This window comes from Erpetoichthys calabaricus, chromosome 5, assembly GCF_900747795.2.
Source record: "Erpetoichthys calabaricus chromosome 5, fErpCal1.3, whole genome shotgun sequence".
NCBI classification, from domain to species: domain Eukaryota; kingdom Metazoa; phylum Chordata; class Cladistia; order Polypteriformes; family Polypteridae; genus Erpetoichthys; species Erpetoichthys calabaricus.
This window is the reverse complement of record NC_041398.2, coordinates 83,502,186-83,523,843: the sequence shown is the minus strand read 5'-3', so window position 1 is coordinate 83,523,843 and position 21,658 is coordinate 83,502,186. Positions and strand designations below refer to the sequence as shown.

The window sequence follows — 21,658 nt, the reverse complement described above, 5'->3', positions numbered from 1 at the left end:
ATTTTTTATTTGTTATTCAATGTTTTTACATTAGTTTACTATTACACTGTGCATTCTATGGTGTAATTAACTATATTTGTGCTTAAAAATCTTTAAAAATATATATTTACATACAGTTCGTACGGTCTAGAATGGATTAATTGTATTTACATACAATCCTATGGGGGAAATTGCTTTGGTTCACGACCAAATCGGTTTACGACCAGAGGTTTGGAACGAATTATGGTCGTGAACCGAGGTTCCACTATACATACTTTTTCACTGATCCAGCATTTAGATAAGATTATTGAAAAATGGCAGAAATCAGCTGATATTTTCAAAACTTTACAAATCTGTATAAGCATAGATAGGACCTTGACATAGTGTAATCAAAACAGACTTTATAAATCATTGCGAACTGTATTAATTCCTTTTAGTACACTATATATCAAGAACACACTGAAATCACAGATCTGCATGGGAACCAATTTCCTAGCACTATATGGTGCAACTAGTATACCTGCAAATAAAAAAAGCTGCCATTTGCAGCACTGCACAGCAAGCAACCTCTTTGGATTCTCTGGGTACTGTAAAACATGTCTATATGACCACCAATACTCTGATGTGCCAAATAGCTATACAGCATTAAGTAAAAATTAGCCTCATAACTAAATTATTTTAAGATTGAGAAAGAAAACTAATAGTTTAAATAAACACTAACATAACACTCATGTTATGCCAAATGTGTTAGTTCTTAATGCTCAAAGATTCTCCAAATGTGAGCTTAGTAGAAACAATTTTAATTATGCTCTAAAACATAATGGTAAGAAACTGAAATGAAATTAATAAATAGCAATGGTTATTATAATATGGAGTAATATTAATCATTGCTATCATCTGTGTTAGTGCTGGGCTGTATACTGGTTCATACCAAAAACCGTTTTTTATTTTTGTTATGATATGGATTTTTCTTATACCGCAACACCGGTTTAAATAGCTTAAACAACGTTCAGAACGTGGCGCAGCAGGAAACTGTTTAAGGGGGGACCTTTTTCACTGCTCCACCACTAAACACACATGCGACGGAGTACATGCGTAAGTGGAGGTATTGAACGGTGAAAATGGACAGAGAACATTCTGAAACTGAAGCCGTAGCAGACGATAAAGTTGAACATGATGACACAGAAGAACTTTTGCCGAAAAAAGGAGTCGTGTCTGTTGTCTGGAGATACTTTGGTTTTAAAAGGTCGGATGTGGACCATTATGTTCAAATGTGTGAATACTGTTTCTATACTACTGGATAATACTGCAAGCCAAGTTGTACTTGTTTTATTTTTTTTTTTTCAATACTGTGTAATGTACCTGGGTACTGTGTAATAGTGTGACGACATGTTGAATTTATTCTCGACATTTCCACTTTAATCTCAACGCTTATGACGAGAATAAAGTAGACATGTTGACTTTATTCTCGACATTTCTACTTTATTCTCGCCGTTCATGTCGAGATTAAAGTCGACATGTTGACTTTATTCTCGTAATTTGTCATTAAAGTAAAACATTGTAAACTAAACTTCATCTTAAAATGAATATTTAATTTACTAGATTACTAGATTTACTAGATAAATGGTGAGAATATAGTAGAAATTTCAACTTTAACCTCGACATAAGCGTCAAGATTAAAGTGGAAATGTCGAGAATAAAGTCAACATGTCGACTTTATTCTCGACATATAGTTTTTTTTTTCTTCACTATGTCCGTATTTTTTTTTTTTCACCATGGCCCTAATATGCTTCCGTAGGGCTATACCACAAATAGCATTATAAATGCAAGTTGCAGTTTTATTATTTATGTATATAGCTTAGCTTGAAGCAAGGTTCATATTAATGCAGTTTGCATAATTGATGGTTCAGTTGGTAAAGATGTCATCACCAAGTTGCACTTGTTTTATTTTAATTTGGTGAATACTATGTAATGCACCTGGGCTTGAAGTCTTGGAAGGTGCTGCCAGAGTATGTGAATTTCCCCTTGGGATTAATAAAGTATCTATCTATCTATCTAATTGAATTATTACTGGAAGTTGCACTATTATTTATTTTATTGCTATTATTTATTAGTTTAAATATTATGCAGTTTAATGATGGTAAAGTTGTTTAAAAAGTCACTTTAACGTGTCAGTGGACAGAGATTGTTAACATTAACAAAGTGTAGTTGGTTTACAAAAAAATAGTTACTATTTATTCCTTTTCTAAGACAGTTCAGTGCAATACAACTTTTGACAAGCACCTTTGGATATTTTACCAAGTCTAAATGTCTCTTTGGATGGTTGAAAATATGTTGTCAAAATTTTAGTTTAAGTTGTTTGCAAACTTTTTCAATAAAAAGGCTCTATATTTTGACTGCATCTGTCATGCAATGGGATTCCTTCTCTTCATTAGTGCCACCCACTTGAAAACTATCAATTTATGGGGCCATGCAAACCTGTATTAATACTTGTGTGCACATTAAAATGATTTTTTGTACAATTGACAGTTCTCATGACAGTGGAATAGGTTATTGTTAGCCAGTAATTGCAGTGGAAAATGTGGTTAACATCCACTCATGCATGGGAAAAAAATACCGTCCAATACCGTGAAACCAGTATAATTTTGAAAAATACCGTGATATAGGATTTTGGTCATACCACCCAGCACTAATCTTTGTTCTACAAAAATGTATGTGTTTGCTACCTATTGCAGTTTCCGTTGTTCAGGCTTTTTTGCTTTACATGTAAATGAGTTGCTTTAGTAATATGTTTAGAATGACCTCTAGGTATTTTTGTTCTAATCTGCATTTGAATGACAACCTTTACTGAAATATTTGTGTGACATTGTGTCTGTCTGTTTAGATTTCTGTTTATAATGGCATTCAAATGTTATCTCTTATCACCCATCTTAAGTAAACATACTATATTTCATTCCACATTACAGTCCGGTACTTGAGTCCCTCCATGTTCTTCTGTATTCAAGACTCAAAATACTTTTAAATTGCTTCTTTCTTCCTTCCATACGTTTGCATCATTCTAGAACTGAATACTGAAACTGCCTCACCTGTTTAATCTGTTTTTAAGTATTGTAATATTTAAGCAATTGCCTCCTTTATTTCTGCTAATTTCTTGATCAACACATTGTGGTGGATTGCCGGCTTCTTACTCTGGCCATCACCCCCAGGCCGCCAGGAGGAGCTCTCTGGACAGCGTGGACGTGCCCCAAGTTCCAGCAGGGACTCATGGACTATGTAGTTTTTATACGCAGCCCTGCTGGATACCTTGGGGGCCACCAGGAGTCACTGTAGGAGGACTCGGAGGCTCTTATGTGCCCTATAACCTGGGAGTACGTCATGGTCACGTGACAGGAAGATACGACGTGCTCCCGGGTTGAAGAAAAGGACTGTTTACCCTTACCCGGAAGGAATAAGGAACTGTGGACTGATTGGGCAGGAACACCTCCGGGTCAGGGTGTATAAAAGGACTCTGGGAAGCCCAGTACATGCTGAGCTGGGAGGTAGGGTGGCGAAGTGTCTGGGAGTGGAGGATTGTATTGGTTTTGTGAGTAGTTTATTGTATGAGTAGTGTGGAGTGGAGGGTGCTTTGTGCACGTGATTACAGTAAAATAAAAGAGTCTTGTGCTTTTACATCGTAGTTGGAGTGGTACCTGAGGGTCCGAGAGGTGGACAAAGGGCTTATCTGCGACAACATCTTTTCTTCACCTTTCAGTGCTGACTGTGGTTTTCATTTTTTGTGGACCTTGACCTGCTCATTTAAACTTTATTTTTAACTCTAAAGGCATACAGAGAAGGTTGATAAACACTTAATTATTATTACAGCATTTACAGTAATATTTTTATATTAAACTCACCCACCCATTCACTTTCTGAACCTGCCTTTTCAAAGACAAGAATGCATACATTTGGGAGCTTGTCCTTGCCCCATACTCTTATGCAAAAAGCCACAATCACACATATAGAGACAATTTACAGTTATTGATCAATATGCAGCAACATGTATATATCTGGGTTGTGAGATATAAAGTAAATTATATGTTTTTTTATAATAATTATATTACTATAGTTTAGTTACTGAAGAAATGCATCTATTACTCATTTCACACTACATAAGAATTTAACACACACTTCTTTGGGTCCTCATAACACTTACATAGCATCACTAAAGTATTTATTCATCTTTGCAATGTGACCTACCAACAAAACTGCACTTTAAAGTGATCTGAGGTGGCTTAAATGAGACACATTTCACTTGATATTACATACAGTATTTAGTGTACCTGTGAATCCTTCACATTAACAAGTAATTTTACAATGAGGTCAATATGGTATACTGCACAGAGATGAATAACCTATCTACTGATCTATAATAATAAAAGGCAAAGCCCTAACTGACTGACTGACTCACTCACTCACTCACTGACTGACTCACTCATCACTAATTCTCCAACTTCCCGTGTAGGTGGAAGGCTGAAATTTGGCAGGCTCATTCCTTACAGCTTACTTACAAAAGTTAGGCAGGTTTCATTTCGAAATTCTACGCGTAATGGTCATAACTGGAACATATTTTTTTGTCCATATACTGTAATGGAGGAGGCGGAGTCACGTATCGCGTCATCACGCCTCCTACGTAATCACGTGACCTAAAAACAAGGAAGAGATTTACAGCACGAGTCAAACGCGGGAACGAAGGTAAATGACGTTAATTTTTGACTGTCTTTTAATACTGTGTAAGCATACATATTAACACATGTGCAATTAAACGTGTGCATTTACGGGGTGATTTCTCAGGCTTAAAAGCTCACCTTTTATCAAACGCGGGAACAAAGGTAACTGACGTTGTTCACTGTCTTTTAATACTGTGTAACCATACATATTAACACATGTGCAAATAAACGTGTGCATTTACGGGGTGATTTCTCAGGCTTAAAAGCTCGCCTTTTACTAAAAAGGTAAATGCAAAACTATTTTCAATCATTCTATGATCTGCTTCTCACAACTGAAGGCACCGTGGCTGATGGTAAATGACGTTAATTTTTGAGTGTCTTTTAATACTGTGTAAGCATACATATTAACACGTGCAATTAAACGTGTGCATTTACGGGGTGATTTCTCAGGCTTAAAAGCTCGCCTTTTATGAAACGCGGGAACAAAGGTAAATCACGTTCTTCACTGTCTTTTAATACTGTGTAACCATACATATTAACACATGTGCAATTAAACGTGTGCATTTACGGGGTGATTTCTCAGGCTTAAAAGCTCGTCTTTTACTAAAAAGGTAAATGCAAAACTATTTTCAATCATTCTATGATCTGCTTCTCACAACTGAAGGCACCGTGGCTGATGTTACGTCACTTGCTGCCCGACCATAAGCTTTACCTGGTAGGTAGCCGGACACTCACTTCACTCCCTTTCGGGAATCGAACCTCTGAGGTTTTCTTTTGTTCTTAATTAAAATTTAAAACCAATACTTCACCGCTGCTAAGCCCCTCTAGCGCTGACGTCTGAGGTTCGATTACCGTAAGCAAGTGCAGTGAGTGTGTAATTACATTCACGGCATTCGTAGTCTGATTCACAATCTGATTGTATGGGTGCTTACTTCCAGGTAACGCTTACACTTGGCCACCAAGTCAGCTCGAAGTGATCACTCGAGTAAAGGCAGCTTCACAAAAAAACTGATCCTTAACAAACTGTTATTAGTATATTTTCCCTCAATTTAAAAACGTTTTATTTTCTTCTTAATAAAAATTTAAAAGCGGTACTTCGCCGGTGCGAAGCGCGTGGATTTGACCGACTGACACATACAGACATATTCATGAGTGCAGGTACTTCGGAAAGAAAGCACCGCGTAAACCTAAAGTTTAAATTAACTTCATAGACCTACAAAAGGTTGCCATTCATTTGAGGCAAGATTGCTTTTCTTCTGTACAACTATACGTTGCATTCTCAAAAGAGTGTGCTTGCACGGCTTCGGATATAGATATATATATATATGTATGTCTATATATAAATATGTAAGCTTATAAGTACTGCCTTACTTCTCTTTAAGAAAGGAAGATGTAATCATACTTGATTTAAACGATTCCATGTCTTCCTGGGTTTGCGTAGCTTATTGTCTAAAAAGGAGAAACCCTCATTTATAAAACTTTGCTGCAGATGACTTAGCTTATTGTCAATATCTTTACACGTTTTTTTAAGGCTTATTGACTGAAACGGGCTTTCACGAAAAAAGTTAGGGCTTTGCTACAGGATACACCCTCCACAAGTTAAGCAACTAAAAATAAAATATATATTTCTGTTTTATTTAAACCTTTTAAGTTCGTATGCATAGCCCCATTTGGCTGTTTAATTTTTTTTTTTCTTTCTTCAGTAATATTTAATCTCCTTAAAGAAAAAGAACATATCCATTTTACTTTTTTTCTATCTCTGTAGTAATATTTTAGTGTAAAAGAATAACCAGTATTTAAACTTTTTATGTTACTTTATACATTTATTTTACACAATGTTGAAAAATTAATAAAAAACCTACATATTTTGGCAGCTGCTGCTTTCATTTTCAATGAAATGAAAAAAGCTCTCCAAGAGAAAACGTCAATAAAGAAGAAACAGTTTGCACTATCTAAAAATCAGAAACCCTCATTTATAAAAGTTTGCTGCAGATGACTTAACTGAAAATAAATGAATAGTTCCTATGTGTATAATACATATTTATCTATTTTACTTATGCCTTTATTCCACCAACTTACAACATCTGAGGTACAATTTGTTACATTACTTTTGTTTTTTGCACAACATGCAGGTGAAGTGACTTCCTCAGGGTCACACAGTGGTGTCAGTACCAGGATTTGAACTGACAAGCTCCGGGTTTGCTGAAATATTACTGAAGAAAGAAAAAAAAAACGAAAACGGGCAAATGGGGCTATGCATACAAATGTCCATCCGTCCATTATCCAACCTGCTATATCCTAAATACAGGAGACACTAAGTAGATATGTATATATACAGTATATATATATATATATATATATATATATATATATATATATATATATATATATAATATGTATATATATATATATATATACAGTTTTTATATATATATATATATATATATATATATGTATATATATATATATATATATATATATATATATATATGTGAATGTATGTATGTATATATGTATGTCTATATATATATATATATATATATATATATATATATATATATATATATATATATATATATATGTAGATATGTAAATTTGTATATGTATATATATGTTTATGTGGATGTGTATATGTGTATATACGTATGTATATGTGGATGTCTATATGTATATATATATATATATGTATATATATGTAGATATGTGTATATGTAGATATGTATATAAGTATATATGTTTATGTATATATATGTTTACATAACCTCTTTAACACACTACTTCTCCGCTGCGAAGCGCGGGTATTTTGCTAGTGTTTTATAAATGTTATGGAGACCAAAAGGAGCCTTTGTTAAGGTCTTGGTACATAAGAGTAAGCAAGTAATAGATACATTTTTACAGTACCTAAACTAAATTGTTACCAATTATAGTAAAAAAATTAAACTAAACTAGTAAAGCAAAACACAGTTTTATGCTCACATATCACTAACTGGTAAAAACACCTAAATCAAACCCTACTTTTTAACAGTAATGCATGACAGAAAACATCTTCCCTATACTTATTTGTATGACACTGTTGTAATTGGATCTTTGACTGATACAGACAGAAACTTTGTTATCTTGTTCCTTATCTCTACTTGAATTATTACTTTATCCACAACTCAGAAAAATTCACAACATTACAACAAGGAACAATCTTAAATCTAATCAGTTAACCACTTCCAAAAGAAAAGTTTACATTAATCATTGCTATTACAGAAACAACTGCTTTTGATGCCTACTTGTAAAGAATTGTTAGAGTGAAAAACAAAGGACAGTTTCATACAAAAATGAGCTTAGGTAGAAATTCCATTGCATAAAAGAGATTTAGACAATTTGTCCAGAGTAACCATTCAACTTTATGAATATCATTTGTATTTACAACTGCATATAATGTGCCTCAGTCCAAGTGCATTAAAGCAAACATTTCAAATAGTGTCAAATTTACACGTCACAGGACACTATGCACAGAACTTGTTGGAGACCTATTCTTTTATCAAAACAAAAAATATATTATTTTAACAGACTTGATAAGGACTTTTTAACATACTTACTTCTTTCAAAATAACAGACACATCAGTTACTTAAACATACAAAAAATTGAGTCATGTTTCAGTAATGTTTTGAATTTAGAGCATACTAAATGCACCCATAAATCCGCCTCTGTTTTCAACACAGAAACATTTACCAGTAAATAACACAATGTTTTAGGTACTCACAATAACCACATCGTGTGCCTCCCTCAAAGACAAAGCCATTAGGGACTGCTCCATAACGCCTGAGGTCTGAAAGCTTCCACTGTCCAATAATTCCTGGTGGAATGTCTCTCACAATGACCAGAAGATTGTTACATAAATGTAGCACTGCAGATCCACTCTCCAATTTTGTACCAGGTAACACGGCTACGTTAAATCTATGAACTAACAAAAAAAGAAACAAGTATAACCATTTGCTACTTGCCATTTTAAAACACCTGTAGCAGTAGAAAATAATTTATTGGGAATGCAAAATTAAATGTGTATTAACACTGAAAAAAAACTTAATGAAAAATATTCTTTCCTATAACACAATTAGAGTGATTCTGAGAAAAGTTAATGGTACCTGGAAAAGGTAATGTTGAAGTCCTTCTGAGAGTCATAGAGATATCTTTGCGAGTGTTCTCCAGCTCTGATACAAGATCTTTCATATGTATTATACAGAACTTGTGCTCTACTGTGAAGTTTTAGCTGCAATGAGACATTCTTCATAAATATTTTTCTGCCTCCAATTAGGTGTTTTATATGCTTTGGTAACTTTCATAATCACTTGGTTATGAGGAAAAGCTGGGCTCATAATGAATTGCATTACTATATTACCTATATATTTGGGAAATGAGTTACAGCAAGACCAGATTAGAACATCCACAGGTCCCATGGTATCACATATATATATTTATACTGTATAAACATCACATATAAAAATAATATGAGACAGGGGCGGGTGGTGGTCACTTGTACCTTACATAGAGGGGTGGCAATATAAAGTAATATATGAGTAGCTGCATATGTTTGTTGCTTGGAAGAGTGTGATGTACCACTAGAACAGAATAATGCCAGCATTACTTTTTTTCTTACATATGCTAAGTCCCAAAGATGCCTCCCCAGATCACCTTGAAGGTAGATCTGTCCATGAGTTACAGAGAGACAACTATGCTTCAGATATAATTCTTCTAACGCTTACCTTTTGTCATCATACTTTCTGTATAGGTATTTCTATACAGGGCCTTTCTGGGCCTTTTCATACACTCAAAGTGAAATCATTTACAATAATGAGAGTAACACTAATTTCAAAGGAGCTTAATTATTGCAATTGTTTCTTAGTAGGTTTACGTGAGAACGTACGTATCTCTGTGCTCTGACTCTTTAAACCAAGAGAACAAAAGGCAAGATGTTAATGGCTGGAGCTCTGCCATTAACAGCCAATCAGACAGCTAAGCAAACTGAGGCGAGATCCAAAACAAAAACAAGACTAGCTGTGAATTAGTTAACTTGGTATTGATTGTTTTCCACTGTTCACTGCAACAGCACTTAGACCTGAAGATTATATCCTTTTTGTACTGAACTATGTAGTCTGGTCTTGATGGACAGCTAGTATGGTACTATCTCAGGTACATTGCAACTGACCCTTCTTGTCTTGTTTACTCAGTCTCATTTTTTTAATTTTCTGCATGCAAACTTGAACTTTATTGTCAGAAAACATTGTTGCTAGGAAATTCTCTTGGTGTTACATCCATACACATAACAGGTAAATACAAAAAAATAACACGATGTACAATAGATGACACCATCACAACATTATATACAGTAGTAGTGAAAAATAGCAATGCAGAAATATATAAAACACCATAGTAATGTAGAATTGCACTGCTGCCAAGTAGTATATCAAAGTAAGTCATTATAAAACAAACTCAAAACAAATATCATTTAGTTTGAATGGAGAAGTTTAGAAATCAGGAAAAAATACAGATGAATCAGAAACTTTAGTGACTGCAGCTGAAAAGAAACTGTTATATGTCTAGTAGTTCTTGCCTTTAATGATCTATAACATTTCCACGATGACAATAGCTGAAAGAGATGGTGCCCAGGCAAGTGTAGTCTTTTATTATGTTTCCAGCATGTTTCCCAACCTGTGATATAGACAGGACCTCAATGGGGTTCAGTTTCAGGCCTGCAATCTTTTCTACTGCCTGAATAACAAGCTGCAGTGACCACATGCATAGCATTACCAGACAGTTATGGAGAAAGTCAGGATGCTTTCAAAAACAGCTCAAAAAACTGTACAAACACTGACTAGGACAGGTTAAATTTGATGATGAAAAAGATAAGCATCATCAAATTTAACCTGTCCTAGTCAGTGTTTGTACAGTTTTTTGAGCGGTTTTTGAAAAAAAAAAAAGATAAGCCCCCTCCTCGAACTGCCACCTTATCGTGGTGGAGGGGTTTGCGTGTCCCAATGATCCTAGGAGCTCGGTTGTCTGGGGCTTTATGCCCCTAGTAGGGCCACCCAAGGCAAACTGGTCCTAGGTGAGGGATGAGACAAAGTGCGGTTCAAAACAACCTTCTATGATGAATAAAAACTTTGGACGACGTTTTCCCTTGCCCGGACGCGGGTCACCGGGGCCCCCCTCTGGAGCCAGGCCTGGAGGTGGGGCTCGATGGCGAGCGTCTGGTGGCCGGGCTTGCACCCATGGGGCTCGGCCGGGCACAGCCTGAAGAGGCAACGTGGGTCCCCCTTCCCATGGGCTCACCACCTATGAGAGGGGCCAAGGAGGTCAGGTGCAGTGTGAGTTGGGTAGTGGCCGAAGGCGGGTACCTTGGCGGTCCGATCCTCGGCTACAGAAGCTGGCTCTTGGGACGTGGAATGTTACCTCTCTGAAGGGGAAGGAGCCTGAGCTTGTGTGCGAGGTTGAGAGGTTCCAGCTAGATATAGTCGGGCTCACCTTGACGCACAGCTTGGACTCTGGAACCAATCTCCTTGAGAGGGGCTGGACTCTGTACCACTTTTGGAGTTGCTCCCGGTGAGAGGCGCCAAGCGGGTGTGGGCATACTTATTGCCCCTGACTTGGAGCCTGTACATTGGGGTTTACCCTGGTGGACAAGAGGGTAGCCTCCCTCCGCCTTCGGGTGGGGGGACGGGTCCTAACTGTTGTTTGTGCGTATGCACCGAACAGCAGTTTGGAGTACCCACCCTTTTTGGAGTCCCTGGTGGGAGTGCTAGAGGGCATACCTTCTGGGGACTCCCTCGCACTGCTGAGAGACTTCAATGCTCATGTGGGCAATGACAGTGAAACCTGGAAGGGTGTGATTGGGAGGAATGGCCCCCCCGATCTGAACCCGAGTGGTGTTTTGTTATTGGACTTCTGTGCTCGTCACGGATTGTCCATAACAAACACCATGTTCAAGCATAGGGGTGTTCATATGTGCACTTGGTACCAGGACACCCTAGGCCTCAGTTCGATGATCGACTTTGTGGTCGTGTCGTCGGACTTGAGGCCACATGTCTTGGACACTCGGGTGAAGAGAGGGGCGGAGCTGTCAACTGATCACCACCTGGTGGTGAGTTGGCTTCGATGGTGGGGGAGGATGCCGGTCAGGCCTGGTAGGCCCAAACGTGTTGTGAGGGTCTGCTGGAAACATCTGGCAGAGCCCCCTGTCAGAAGTAGTTTCAACTCCCACCTCCGACAGAACTTCGACCATGTACCGAGGGAGGTGGGGGACATTGAGTCCGAATGGGCCATGTTCCGTGCCTCTATTGTTGAGGCGGCTGACCGGAGCTGTGGCCGTAAGGTGGCCGGTGCCTGTCGTGGCTGCAATCCCCGAACCCGTTGGTGGACACCAGCGGTGAGGGATGCTGTCAAGCTGAAGAAGGAGTCCTACCGGTCTCTTTTGTCCTGTGAGACTCTGGAGGCAGCTAATAGGTACCGGCAGGCCAAGAGGAATGCGGCTTCGGTGGCTGCTGAGGCAAAAACTCGGGCATGGGAGGAGTTTGGAGAGGCCATGGAGAACGACTTTCGGACGGATTCGAGGATATTCTGGTCCACCATCTGGCTTCTCAGGAGGGGGAAGCAGTGAAGTGTCAACACTGTATATGGTGGGGATGGTGCGCTGCTGACCTCGACTTGGGACGTTGTGGGTCGGTGGGGGGAGTACTTCGAAGACCTCCTCAATCCCACTAACATGCCTTCCAATGAGGAAGCAGAGCCTGGGGACTCGGAGGTGGGCTCCCCCATCTCTGGGACTGAGGTCACCGAGGTGGTCAAAAAACTCCTTGGTGGCAGGGCCCCGGGGGTGGATGAGATACGCTCGGAGTTCCTCAAGGCTCTGGATGTTGTAGGGCTGTCTTGGTTGACACGTCTCTGCAACATCGCATGGACATCAGAGACAGTGCCTCTGGATTGACAGACCGGGGCGGTGGTCCCCCTCTTTAAGAAAGGGGACCGGAGGGTGTGTTCCAACTACAGAGGGATCACACTCCTCAGCCTCCCTGGAAAAGTCTATTCGGGAGTTCTGGAGAGTAGGGTCCGTTGGATAGTTGAACCTCGGATTCAGGAGGAACAGTGTGGTTTTCGTCCTGGTCGCGGAACAGTGGACCAGCTCTACACCCTTAGCAGAATCCTGGAGGATGCATGGGAGTTCGCCCAACCAGTCTACATGTGTTTTGTGGACTTGGAAAAGGCGTTCGACCGTGCTCCTCAGGGAATCCTGTGGGGGGTGCTCCGGGAGTATGGGGTACTGGACCCCCTGATAAGGGCGGTTCGGTCCCTGTACAACCGGTGTCAGAGCTTGGTCCGCATTGCCGGCAGTAAGTCGAACCCGTTCCCAGTGACAGTTGAACTCAGCCAGGGCTGCCCTTTGTCACCAATTCTGTTCATAACTTTTATGGACAGAATTTCTAGGCGCAGCCAGGGTGTTGAGGGTGTCCGGTTTGGTGGACTCAGGATTGGGTCACTGCTTTTTGCAGATGATGTTGTCCTGTTTGCTTCATCAGGCCGTGATCTTCAGCTCTCTCTGGATCGGTTCGCAGCTGAGTGTGAAGCGGTTGGGATGGGAATCAGCACCTCCAAATCCGAGACCATGCTCCTCAGCCGGAAAAGGGTGGAGTGCCCTCTCAGGGTTGGGAGCGAGATCCTGCCTCAAGTGAAGGAGTTCAAGTATCTCGGGGTCTTGTTCATGAGTGAGGGAAGAATGGAGCGTGAGATCGACAGGCGGATCGGTGCGGCATCCGCAGTGATGCGGGCTCTGCATTGGTCTGTCGTGGTGAAAAAGGAGCTGAGCCGTAAGGCAAAGCTCTCAATTTACCAGTCGATCTATGTTCCTACCCTCACCTATGGTCATGAGCTATGGGTAGTGACCGAAAGAACGAGATCGCAAATACAAGCAGCTGAAATGAGTTTCCTCCGCAGGGTGTCTGGGCTCTCCCTTAAAGATAGGGTGAGAAGCTCAGTCATCCGGGAGGGGCTCAGAGTAGAGCCGCTGCTCCTCCGCATCGAGAGGAGTCAGATGAGGTGGCTCAGGCATCTGATCAAGGTGCCTCCTGGACGCCTCCCTGGTGAGGTGTTCCGGGCACGTCCAACCGGGAGGAGGCCCCGGGGAAGACCCAGGACACGCTGGAGGGACTATGTCTCCCGGCTGGCCTGGGAACGCCTCGGGATTCTCCCGGAAGAGCTAGAAGAAGTGGCCGGGGAGAGGGAAGTCTGGGTATCTCTGCTCAAGCTGCTGCCCCCGCGACCCGACCTCGGATAAGCGGAAGAGGATGGATGGATGGAAAAGATAAGCTGCTGAGTCTTTTTAATAACAGCAGTTATGTTTTCATCCCAGTTCAAAGATTGAGTGGTAGCTGTAGAAAGAAATTTAAATTATTACACCCTGTTAACATTGACACCATTTATAACTAGGGGTTTAGGACACGAGGAGTGTCTCCTAAAATCCACAATTATTTCCACTGTTTTCTAGGTTTTCAAGTTAAGATTGTTGAGTGCGCCAACAGGCCCGCTGATTCGCCTCCCTCTGAAATGGCACCATGAACATGTCTGTAATAAGGCCAATCCGGGTAGTGTCATCAGCATACTTCAGCAGTTTAACAGATGGGTCACTGGAGGTTCAGTCATTGATGTAATGATAGAAAAGGAGAGAAGAGAGAGCACAGCCTTAAGGAGACCCTGTGATCAGGGTCAGTAGCACTGACTAGCCACCCATCTTCACTGTCTGATGTCTGTTCCTTAAAAAGTCAGAGATCTACAGACATGTGGCACAGTTCAGATTCATACTGACAAGTTTTATATGGAGAAATTCTGGTATGATTATGTTAAATGCAGAAATTAAATTGACAAATAATATTCTGGCATAAGTCAAATAGGTCTCTAAATACACCAAGATGTAGAGGAGAGCCATTTTAAAGAATGCTCAGTTGAACTTTTGGTATGACAAGAAAACTGTAGAGGGTCAAGGATTGAATTTGTGACAGATTTGAGATGCTTTGATGTCAGATATTCAAATGTCTTCAGTATAAGAGAGGTCATCACTATTGGCCTGCAGCCATTTTGACAAGAATTACTTTGTTCTTAGGCATAGGGATGATTGTGGATTATTTGAACAAGCAGGGATTTTGCACTAAGACAAAGACTAAGTGAAAATGTCTTAAATACAGGTGATAACTGATCAGCACGATGTGTTAGAAAGGAGGAAGAAATGTTACAACATTTCCCTCTTAGGAAGATCAAGTGGAGTTAATGCTCAGAAGAGGTGTAGTGTTTAAATACTGAAATGTACGTATTGCTCAGCAGTCCTATAGTAATGGCTTTCTAAGGTGGGGATCCCTGTACTCTGATCTAAAAAGAAGACTCTCCACTGATTTCTTGACCCAGCCTGACCCAAAAGAACATAAAATAACTAGTTTGCTGCAATCATAGCAAGAGAGAAGATAGGTTAACCATAATTGATAGATCTGTATTTTCAAATTTCTAAAAAAAAAATGCAATCCAGCACAGATGGAAATATCTGGTTGGATCAAATCAGTGATGATGATATCTCTATTTACATTATTTGCAAATTAACAGGCTTATATTTAGCAAGCCTTTACATTTTTCAGAATAAATATAGCAGGAACCAGGACATCTGGTGTAGAACAGGTTGAAACAGGATACATTAATATATTATATAGTTATAAGGTACACAATATAGCATACCAAACACACTTCTCAATAACTGCTGTAATTTAATTAAGCAACCTCATTCTTTGTAAGTATTATCTACCACTTAATGTTTGCTTCAAAACACTTTTATTCAAGGATGTACTTGATAAATTTACAACAGATTAGCAACAAGCATAGAGATAAAAGTAGAACTTAAAACTAGATGTCAATGGATTAACCATTAAATCAAGAACGAACAGTCAGAAAAAGCTATTATAAATAAAAAACAGAAGCAAGTTAACCTGACTATTCAGTATATGTTAATTGAAAGAAACAGAGTCTTTCTCTGTGAGTTTGATTGTGAATCCTGGTCTACATTATATTTTGTTTTCCAATAGTCTTCTCTATTTTACTCATCTAGAATGCCCAGTCACCGCCCCAATATTTCCATTAACTGGAATCATTTACGAAGCATTACACCCTATATATTACTGGACATTACATTGTCATTTATTCATAGAAAGCCATAAAATACACTTTCCTTAAAACTGTACACTGAAAATTCTACAGTAAAAATGCATAATTCAAAAGAATTATTCACACTCACTAAGGGTTGAAATATGAATGAGTATACAATTTTAATCATTTTGATAGTGGACAATCAACTTTGACATGACAAATCATCAGCAACAAGTGAAAACAATTTCAGCTATAAACTGACAAATTCTTGCATCTTACCTTCACCAAGGCTATAGCGAATTCGTAAGTCCCAAGCATACATTGCTTCCTTGCTTTCAAATCCGAGCATTACTGTCTGAGTTAAACATATAATAGCCAGAGTGTGACTAACACCTTCATATGAGAGTCCAGGATCCAGGCCACAGATGTCTTCTAACGTCACGCTGCTCCTTTCTTTGTGTCCTTTAGCTTTATCTGACTTGTCTTTGTAAATAAGCATCAAAAGGCAGTCTATATGGAAAAAACATAAATTTTATGATTAACAGATATGTTTTCATTAAAGGTAAAATGAATGCATAATGACGTTTTCAGGAGTCAGGATTACTTTGTGGCAGTAGTAGCAGGCTATAAAGCGTAGTGGCTAAGGCACTGAACTTTAAATCACAAGTGTGATGGATCAAATCAGGCATCTGCTTTATTGTGTAACCCTCAGTCACTTATCCTGCAAGTGCTTTAACTGTAAAAAAAAAAAAATCTGTCAGCCAAATATAATAATAATATTACATGGTACTTATGTAATTTATTCACAGTTCCTCATCAGATAATGAAGGAGGTATTTATAATTGGTAATCTAATTTGGCAATGGTTCCTAGATCCAACAGAAGACAGTTCTTGTCTGTAGCTATTCTGTGACCTAAATTGAATATGAATATGAGTAAACTTAATTTGTTGCCATCAGGCTAAAGATTGAGGTTTCCAAGGGTTACGAGCAACAGATGTATGAACCATTTTAACCCTACAGCTATAAGTGAATTTTGGTAGATGTGTGGAAACTGCTACATTCTGAATTACTATGGTGTACAGTACACCCCTGAAAATCGCGGGGGTTACGTTCCTAGAGTACCCGCAAATTGTGGAAAAAAAGCTAATTTTGGATGTGGTTAAAAATGCCTATTTTATAGTTTAAGGCCTAAATATGCCCCAAAAACACTTTAATTTCATTTCAAACTCTGCTTAATACGTTACGTAAAAAAAGAATGTAAAGGTAAACCCGTATACTGTACAGTACTGTACTACTATGTCTCCCACAGTGCTAGATGTTACCGCTTATATGTACTGTTATTCATGCAAGTGCGTTTTCATTGCCAGAAGCCTTAGAAGGTGCAGGGCATTTCAGCAGCATCTTGGGGCTTTAACCCTTAAACTGCCACATACTTGGGGGTTAATGCATCCCTGGGTGCCAAATACTTTTTTGCTGCATTTTTTAAGTAAACGTCACAATTCACAAAGAGAAAGTGAAATTTTAATGGAACGCATTTTTTTTCATGCATAGAGCATCACAATTACTGCAACACTGATCATTTTATACACTGTCAATGAACTGTAAAAACTATTAAAAAAAACTACTGGAACAATATGTATAAAGTGCTATTGACGCCATTGATGAAATTCAGTAAATCACAGAGCCAACTGCGCTTGAACTGGCTGCACGCAAGCACACAGAGGTAAACGCTGATGCTTGCATGCTAGTCTAGTGCAGAGGCTGAATCCCAGAGACAGTGAGGCTGTAGTGCTGCAGGGGGTGGCAGTGATCGTGAGCTGGCTGCTCAACGAATGTACGGCACTGACTGATCAGCTCCGGCATGCTGGTAAATTGCACTGGGAACCAACTATAGCCAGTTGCGGCGTTCAATGAATGTACGTCACCGAATATACTCAGCTCCGGTGTGCTGGCAAATGGCACTGGAAACCGACTTTATCCAGTTGTGACATTCAACAAATGTACGATGCAGAATATACTCGGCTCCGGCGTGCTGGCAAATTGCACTGGGAACGGAAAACACAAGAACACTCAGCTGGAGATGCGTCACAGGGCAGCAGTCAATCAGCAGCAAGGAGAAATGAATAACGCTCTCAGATTGGCTACTTTCACCATCCCAAGCCGCGTTTTCCTCTACAGTTGCTTCCTGTTCTCGCTACAGTACAGTATTGTCATGAAAAAAGCCATAAAAAATTACGGAGGATATTTGCAGTTTGCGCTAACAATTATTAGTTAGGTTCTAAGGAAAAATCTGCAAATGACTGAGAAGTCTGAACTGCAACTTCGCGGGGGTCTACTGTACTATCATTTATTACATGCTGTCTCTTGGCTTGTTTCCTTCGATCTGTTTAACAATGTTGTATGTTTTGAACTTTACTCCTGCCAATAATTTAACTCTGGGATGATAAAAGAAGCTTACCAGGTCTAAAGAGAAGACCTTGCCATCCAGGTAAACTTTTATAGCAAAACTGTTACATTTTCTGTTACTTAACCTAAAGAGCTTATACATAATGAACACACCTTTGCACTTCAGAATCTACAGAATTTTTTTTTATAATGTTAAACAATCAAATGACACACCATCTATGGCAGGGGTCCTCAACTCCAGTGCTGGAGGGCACCAGTGGCTGCAAGTTTTCATACTAACCATTTTCTTATTTAGTGCAATGTTTTTACTGCCAATTAACTTCTTTTGAATTCATTATAATTTACTTGTTTTTTTAAGATTTTTTCCCCTGAATTACTCAGTTGTTCCTCTGAATTGCTTTATTTATTTCCTTAAATAGCACCAAACAGAAATGAAATGTGAAGTGAGTGAGCCAACAGAGGCCCAACTAAGTCAGGTCCTCAAACTTCACCCAATTTCACTCCAACCGGTTGCTTAATTAGATGCAGAGTCCTGTTGTTAATTAAACCCGTTCATTAATTCTATGGTTTGTTTGCTGACCTCATTGTAAAATAGCATACACCTCTGAAATTGTTGATTTTCTCTTTTCTAAGAGCACTGTTAAAATGTTTTGGGGACCTCAGCAGATTAACATTCCTGAGACCAGATATTGTATGATCGACAGAGTTTGCTGCTCATGTTTTAGCTCATTTTGTATCTCATGATTGTTTGGCTGCTAATTAAGGAAAAAGAAACAATTAAGGGGTCTGAGTCTTTAAGAGCAAGTCAAATATACTTAATTAAAAAGAAGTTAATTAGCATCAAAAATAGGTCACTAATTAAGAAAAGGGTTAGAATGAAAACCTGCAGCCACTAGGGCCCTTCAAGACCGGAGTTGGGGACCCCTGATCTATGGTCTAGTGACCCAAGTCCTGCTTACAGAGGAATCGAAGCATTCAGTACTGTACATCAGAAACTGTCGCAGTCAGGGCGGGTGATGGAACAGACCATACGGAAGATGCTGCAGTTGTAACCCGCTGGGCTGGCTACTTTCAACAGCTGTTTAAAGCTGATCTTCCAGCTAGGACAATGGACAACTCTAGGTCCACAGGTCTTTAGGCTGAATCTCCAATTAGCTGTGAACCACACAGTCTCACCGAGATTGCACGGGTGGGAACCAGCTAAGGTTAGGGAAGGCTGCAGGGATCTGTGGTATCCGGGATGAATTTCTCTAGGCTGGTAGTAAGGATGTCCTCCTGGCATTGCAAGCAATCTTTGCTTCCATCTGGGAGACATGCATCATGCCAACTGACTGGTAAATGGAACTTGAAGTCCCTATCTGGAAAGGGCAGGGTGATCACCTAGATTGCGGCAACCTCAATAGGATCCATGATCACTTTCTCACCTACCAGTGACTGGAGCAGTTTGGTTTTATGCCTCAGAAGTCTACCATCGAATGCATCCTTCAACTGAGGGTTTGTCTTCGAGCACAAACATTAATATCGGCTTTGTTTCTTTGCAGCCTTTGTCAATTTTTCATAAAGCATTCTGAGACTACACGGGATCCCCCCAAAGTTGCTGGATGTCATAGCCAGTCTGTACACTGGTATTGTGAGTGCTTTGCAGAGTGGAGGCAGAACCTCTGTGCTTTCTTCCCAGTTGATTCTGTGGTTACATCAGGGGTGTGTTCTTGCTCTTACTTTGTTCAATGCTTGCATAGACTGAGTGTATGGTGCTCTCTATATCTTTGCAAAAGGACGAAGGTCCAAGTCTTTATAGAGTCCTAGTGCTTCCTGTTTTGCTATATGGTTGCAAGACACGAATGCCATTCAGTGACCTGAGACAAAGACTGGATTCCATCGGTACTGTGTCTCTTCTGAGAATCACTATGTACAGATGACATGACTTTGTCGAACAAGCAGTTGCTCACTGAGTCCAGAATGAAGCACATTACCTGCATTGTGAGGGAGCATTAGTTACAGAACTACGGCCATTTGGCAGAATTGCCTGAGAGTTTTCGGCTCGCAGGATCCTTATTATTGAGGACCCGAGCAGCTAGACTAGGCCAAAGCGGAAACCCACATAAAACACCTGGCAGTGGCAGATAGATGGTCATTTCCGGAGGGTGAGACTGTACCACGAGTCTGCCAGGGAGGTTGCTGACAGGGATCCTGAGCTGTTTCGTTGAATGCTGGGTGTGACAACCCACTGTTCCAGTGCATGCTCCCCAACCTGACCTGACCTTTTAGACAGTGTTCATAGGTGGTTTGTTTCATATGGGATGAAGTCATCATCAAAAAAATTAACTGTATCCATTTGAACTCTGAATAACTAATTAAAAAATTACCCTGTAATTAGTGGTCTTTATACTCACCACTAAACAGTTAAAAGACAATTTCCATACAAATGTACCCAACCTTTGCACTGTAAAATATTAAATAGAATAACATTCTCCCCCAACTAACCACACATAAATTTTCCTTGAAATAATGACTTTTGATATACTGTTGTAAACAGTTTTAACAAACTACATATACTTTCAAAAACATTTTCATGAGTCTATTAGAAGAACGCATTTGACATTTAATCAAGTTGAATTTAAAACTACTTCTTTTAAAGAAAAGGGCACAGTTTAATGGATTGTACCCATACTGATCTCTCTGTCTTATGTTCACTCATAATAAATAATTTAAAGCCAGATGTATTGTAGACTAATTAGACTAATTTCCTTATGTAATAGTTAATTAATTTCTGAAACAACTACAACTTGTTAATCAGATATCCTGGTTGATGACTCTAAATGCCAAGATGAAGCACAACTCTTTAATGATAAATGGAAACAAAACATAAATCATGCTAATAAATACTAAAGCCCAACTTCACTGGTGCTAATACCATCATACCTTTGTTTTGATCTTTGCCATACGTTTGTCTTTGTCACTTTTGATTCAATTTAAATACATGTAATTAAGAAACTTTCTTACTTCCATTGCCATGACATACAGTATCTGTGTTTGCTAATTTATGTTCTTTTGTGATACTGATATTTAACTACATGCTACTCTCCATCCTGCGCTGCCTTCTGTAACACTGTTGGTGGCTGCCACATTTAATCTATTATCTCAGCTTCTGTCTGGTTCAAAAGTCTGCTGCAGATTCCTCACTCAGTCAAATAGAAATTAACTCATAATGCCTGTTCTGTTCCATCTTCACTGGCTTCATGTGTATAATAGGACTGAATACAAAATTCTGTACCAAATATGCAAAACTTTCATTGGTCTTTCAACAAACTACATTAGTAACAACTTGAAGCAACACAGCCCTGTTCATCCAGAGAACTGATGCTAGCAGCCTTGTTCTTTTCCATGTCACCCGGGCCTTTA

General features: G+C 39.4%; 1 protein-coding gene across 3 annotated transcripts in view; it reads right to left on the bottom strand.

Moving 5' to 3' along the window:
* dok7b (docking protein 7b) overlaps positions 1-21,658 on the bottom strand; it is a 177,763-nt gene that overhangs the window by 141,400 nt on the left and 14,705 nt on the right. For all 3 annotated transcript variants that reach the window (XM_051928240.1, XM_028801722.2, XM_051928239.1), the window contains exons 3-4: positions 16,129-16,359; positions 8,441-8,641 (exon numbers count right to left, since the gene is read on the bottom strand). In XM_051928240.1, coding sequence (XP_051784200.1) covers positions 8,441-8,641; positions 16,129-16,359 — 432 coding nt within the window. The remainder of the gene's footprint in view (positions 1-8,440; positions 8,642-16,128; positions 16,360-21,658) is intronic.